We start from the raw sequence: 6,000 nt of genomic DNA, 5'->3' as shown, positions 1-6,000 counted from the left end.
GCATATCAGAATATGTGAGTGCTGACATTATGTGCGGGTCTATGCTTTGATTTCCTCCAAAGACCATAATCAAGGAATCGTTCAGTTTTCCACCTTGTTTATTCAGCTGCATGCATTTAGTGAGGCTGTCAGCCTTCAAAACCAGCTAGAAAGATATTTTCTTTCAGTTTTGCTAGTATTTTTGTTCTTATGTGAGTCATTTCAGTTAAAGTGAAGTGTCTTTCCATTATGATGGTAGACTGGGGTTATTTGGTCAGATCATGAGCTTATCAGTCAAAAATAACTCGTGTTGAGGCATAATACCGCTGTGAAAAAGGAAGCACACATATTACACTTACAGCTCTCTTATGTTCTGAATCACTATTTTGAACGCAACATTTTCTCTACTGCTTTTTTTTTTTTTAACACTAAATGATATGTATACTGAATCATTAGAAAAAAGCACTTTAGCATTTCACTGAGGCTTGTGCCACAGTAAAAAAGGGGTCTAGCAATGCTTCTATAAAGATTTTAATTAAAGAAATAAGAGAGAAGTAGAGATAGCTGCCCTCAAATAAACTCTTAAAAATAAAGGTTCAAAAAGGGGGTTTTCATAGTGAAGCCATAAAAGAACCAGTTTGGGTTCCCTAAAGAGTAAAGAACCTTTTCAGTGAACAGTTCTTAAAATAACCTTTTTTTTTTAATTCATATAGTCTGAAAAACATTGTAATAATCTAAAGAACGCTTTTCCACTAGAAACGAAACCTAGTAACGGAACGGTTCCATGGATGTCCAAAATGTGTCTTTCCTATGTTGGTTTCAAACATCTATTTCAAAACCCTCTTAAATTAGGGCATTTTTTCTTCTGAATTATGCCCTCCAATATCATCATATCTTTGGCTAACCAAGTGAACACAATAAAACCACACTGACATACATTCAGACCATTGTCAGCTAGCCTAGCCTATATAATGAAGGTACTAGATTTTAACTCAAAAGATGAACTGTAAATGTCAACTCAGGGCAGGTTGTCACATTTTTATTAGGGCAGTTGTCAGATACACTCGCAACCTTTAATATTTTAATCGTTTTGTGTTTTATAGTTATTTTACTGTTTACATTTAGCTGAAAATACTGTAATAGGCTGGTTCCTTTGTTACCTCATAGTCGTATGTGAGAACGTGCGTTCAATAAACTCTCTTTTAGACAATAATAACGCTGGAAATGTTCAACTGGTTTCTGTAGCCAGCCGTTCAAGATACAATCGAAACAAAAATTGACTTTCAAAAATGAACCAATGCTGAGAAATATTTACTGGAGTAAAGAGTGTGACCTAGTGTTTACTATCCAGTAGTCTATGAACACCATTGTTTGCTTATCTCAGTTATGTTAGCTCTAGTTAATCTCGAGGGTTAAGACATTACTCCTTTTCCCCTCACACTGTAGAATTCATTTCACTCGTCGCGTCGCGCCACACCTCGTCTCCACTTGACGCGACGCAACAAAAGTAGCTACAACATTCAACAAAGCCGCCTATACAGTCGCGTACTTGTCTTGTAGTTTATAACCAGTAGTGTTGATTCGAAAGAGAGCGTTGTAGTTTTGTCGCGTCGCGTCTGTTTAATACCTTCTCTCTTCAAGTGTGATCCAGTCAGTCACTCCTCCTACAAACAACCCACAGAGATCAAACCCACCCGTGTCTAACGCGTGGATTGTGTAGACGACCGCTGGACCGACCGGCGGTGCTGCTTCTCAGTACAGCGTTATGCATGACTAGCTTTATTGATAGAACAGTTGATTTGCCATTTGTGCAATGCTTATAAACATGCGTGTTATTGAAGGAATAAGAAGTGTCGGCGCGTGATATATTTTCTGAATGACAGCATGGCTAAACGAAGCACACTATTCATCAGTATTGTGGAAGGAAAGAACCTGCCAATCAAGGACATGTAAGTGCTGATGACTTTATGGGATAATTATAAGATGAATTGCACAGAAATATGTTGGAAGACATGTTCAGTATACACGATGATAAAGAAACTGAAAGCAGTATGGGATTTGACAGAAATATCATATATATTAGCTACATATAGTACCAGTTAAAAAAAGAAAGAAAGAAAAATTATAATCATGCTACTTTTTGTTTTTTTTAAACAATGGATTACAGGATAAAACAAATACTGTTTATGAATTGATAAAAAAAAAAAAAACCGTTCTGGCATTTTAATCGTAAACATGAACAAATAGCCTATATGTCCATATCTGTATGTGAAACACAAATAAATGAAAGTGCATCTACAAGTGATACACATATTATTATTATATTACAAGCATTATCATATAAATATGAAGTTATATAAATATTTCTAAACGGATGTTTCAGTTATTTTTTTAGAGACGATGAAAATCATAGCCTATATGTGCGGAACAGTTGATGAACTGACGAATGTAAGTTAAAAAGCTGTTTTATTGTGTAATTTGTTCACTTTTGGCACAGATGAGAAATACATAACAGAATAAATATAATGCATTTCTCTTAATCATCAGATATTATTCATCAGTATATCAATCATACCATCAGCTTCAGTCAATTATATTCAGATATTTTACACTTTATTTTTATTTAAAGCTCATGCCAAAACACTGCATAAACACCCTTTTCAAACCCTTAATGAGCATTATAAATGAAATAAGCTTGTTAATTGGTTCCATGTTTGGAATTGGCAGCATTCCATTGTGAATAACACAAATTCATTTGTGGAAAGGACAGCTCTCCCACATTCTGTGAGGAAATGACTTTATTGGTTAGTAAGGTCATCCATATTAACATTTCAGCACTGTGGTCATGCCAATGTGAGGAAAATGTGATTCGCTGCCCTTCTCTTCCTGAGTTACTGATTCCACTTCCTTGTATGATTAGATTAAATAACTAGTCACTTATCAAATTTGCTGCACTGTTTAGTTGGTGGGCCGAACTGCAGGAGCAGATGTTGCATGGAGTGTTTGCATTTACACTGTGGTGACACTGCCAAAAGTGCACAATGGCAGATTGTACACATTCTCTACAAACATGCTTTATTTACACAGGACCTGGGTGAGCTTTAGTAAAGAGTACGCACCTTTTTGGATTTCACTGGATTTCTTTAAATGATTGCAAGGTTCTGGAAAGATTAGCTTGCATATTCTGAACTGTTTAGGTGAGCTAATTATAATCAAGCAGGTGGTGAGCAATCAGCACCCAGGCACAGGAAATATGAGCACTTGTTTTCTGAGATAAATGTTCCTTGATTGGGACATTTACAAGATCATAAGTAGAGATACCATCAGATAGGCCTACTAGATATTGTTGTCAGTCATCATCATTTTTTGTTTGTATTTTTTGTAATTATATATCAACTTGGATATAAAATAACAACAACAATAATAATTTATGCATTATTATTATTATATGTGATCCTGGACCACAAAACTTCTTAAGTTGCACAGAGATATTTGTAGCAATAGCCAACAATACATTGTATGGGTCAAAATTATACATTTTTCTTTTATGCCAAAAATCATTAGGATAGTAAAGATCATGTTCCATGAAGATATTTTGTAAATTTCCTACAGAAAATATATCAAAACTTCAGTTTCGATTAGTAATATGCATTGCTAAGAACTTCATTTGGACAACTTTAAAGGCGATTTTCTCAGTATTTAGATTTTTTTGCACCCTCAGATTCCAGATTTTCAAATAGTTGTTTCTCAGCCAAATTTGGCCCTATCCTAACAAACCATACATCAATGGAAAGCTTATTTATTCAGCTTTCGGATGATGTATAAATCTCAATTTCGAAAAATTGACACTTAAGACTGGTTTTGTGGTCCAGGGTCACATATTATATTATTATATTTTATTACACGGCTCTGTGGAATACTCGATTCTGATTGGTCAGTCACCACATTCCGAGGTGTTATTCCCTGATAACAACCGGTAAAAACTAATATAACACATGCTCATCCGGGTAACTGCAACTGCAGGTAAATGCTATTCGCTTGCTGGGAAACATTTTTCTTCATGGAAGCTTTGCGTTTGGTTGGCTAATAAAATATTAAAACTCAAATAAATATTCTCTGTACAAATATTTAATTATGTCATCCTGGTTTCATCTTACATCAATATCTTTTATAGTCATAATTATTTATGTGGTGAAATGCCGTGCAATAAGTAGTATGACTGTACCATAGCTCTTAATGTCCGTAGTTTGAACTTGCCACTTGTTAGCAACTGCTTTCTTCACTGAAGCTTTGCGTTCAAATATTTCAACTCAAATCAATATTTCATGTCTAATTATTTAGTTTTGTGGCAAGTAGCCGTGTAATAAGTGGGATAATGTACATCCAGCTGGTTGTTATCGCAAAATAAAGCCCTTCAGGCTTATACAACTGATAAACCTGTCTGGCTTTATTCTGCTATAACAACCGACTGGTGTATTACATAATACTTTTTTTTAAATTCTATTATTTATTTTACTAAATGAAATTATTAAACAAAATGTTTACTGTAAAATAAAAATCTGAGTATTAGAACACATTATTTTCCACATACCGCGGCCTTGAGTGAGCAGAGGCCGGAGGCCTAGAGTGAGCCGCGGTCTAGAGTGAGCGGAGGCCGGCTTGAGTGAGCAGCGGCGGCCTAGAGTGGAGCAGAGGCCAGGGATCTTATCTATGCACAATCAGCTTGTAACACTCCAAAGAGAAAGGAAAAATTGAAATCGCATCATATGACCCCTTTAATAATGCCTTCTATAAATGCTTCAAGTAAAGTGTTACAAAAATTTCCTTATTACATAGTTTATGTTTGAGTCAGGTGGCATTTTTATCATAAAGTCAAGAAGTATCAACCTGTTACTTAAAGTCATATTGAAATGAACATAGCGACAGATCTTTTCTTATGTATTGTGATGTGCATCCGAGTTTAACAGATTTTAGAAAAAAGAAAAAAAAATGGGGACTTGTTTCTCTCCATGTTGTTGAAAAATGAATTTGAACTTGCGGTCGATTGTGAAGGGCCGGGTTTAAGTCAAGTCAAGTCACCTTTATTTATGTAGCGCTTTTAACAATACAGATTGTATCAAAGCAACTTTACAGTATTAATTAGGAAAATAGTGTGTCAATAATGCAAAATGACAATAGTAATCACTCAATTTTCAGTTAAAGGCAGTTCATCATTGAATTCAGTGATGTCATCATCCAGCTCAGTTCAGTTTAAATAGTATCTGTGCAATCAAGTCGACAATATCGCTGGATATTAAGTGTCCCCAACTAAGCAAGCCAGAGGCGACAGCGGCAAGGAACCAAAACTCCATCGGTGACAGAATGGAGAAAAAACCTTGGGAGAAACCAGGCTCAGTCAGGGGGCCAGTTCTCCTTTGGCCAGACGAAAACCAGCAGTTCAAATCCAGGCTGCAGCAAAGTCACATTGTGCAGAGTACTCACCTGGCAGTTGAGTCATCTGGCATCTTAAGTGAACTAAATGATTAGAGGAGTTTGACATATGTCTGTCGTTTCCACTGGAAGGCTGAGTTTTGATGACATTTTAAATAAAAATTGCATGGTCAAAGATTCATTTACAAAATAGAGTGTATTTTCATTTCATGCTGACTTTAAATTTCAAGTATGTGTTTAACTAATGAAATGACTCTGGGGTCTCAAAGTCCCCAAACAAGACATCATGGCTACAGAAGATAAGAGAAGCAGAGCGAATGAGAAAGGAATCTCTCCTCTTCCTTCTTTTGTCATCATCTCTATCCTGCTCTTGCAGGTGGCATGAGGATGATAGTATGTGGTTCAACTGCCAAGCTACAGTGCTGTTTGATGTAGCACCTGATTCTGACAGCCACAGGTTTCCCCATTACACTGATAACAACAGGCGAAGATGAATCACCACATGATGCACTCATTCTCCTCTCCCTCAGCACACACACACACACACACACACACGCTAGCACACAAATACTCATACAGCTCACCAAAGTT

At 36.1% G+C, this 6,000-nt stretch overlaps 1 protein-coding gene across 1 annotated transcript in view; it reads left to right on the top strand.

Moving 5' to 3' along the window:
- The first annotated feature begins 1,778 nt into the window (after window positions 1–1,778).
- LOC107709756 (ras GTPase-activating protein 4-like) overlaps window positions 1,779–6,000 on the top strand; it is a 42,473-nt gene continuing 38,251 nt past the window's right edge. Inside the window, exon 1 of the mRNA XM_016514361.1 lies at window positions 1,779–1,928. Within this exon, the coding sequence (XP_016369847.1) occupies window positions 1,864–1,928 (65 nt within the window). The 5' untranslated portion in view covers window positions 1,779–1,863. The remainder of the gene's footprint in view (window positions 1,929–6,000) is intronic.

This window comes from Sinocyclocheilus rhinocerous, unplaced genomic scaffold (assembly GCF_001515625.1).
Source record: "Sinocyclocheilus rhinocerous isolate Xijiao unplaced genomic scaffold, SAMN03320098_v1.1 scaffold896, whole genome shotgun sequence".
NCBI classification, from domain to species: Eukaryota; Metazoa; Chordata; class Actinopteri; order Cypriniformes; family Cyprinidae; genus Sinocyclocheilus; species Sinocyclocheilus rhinocerous.
Note: the sequence above shows the minus strand (reverse complement) of the source record. Positions and strands in the feature narration are given on the sequence as shown.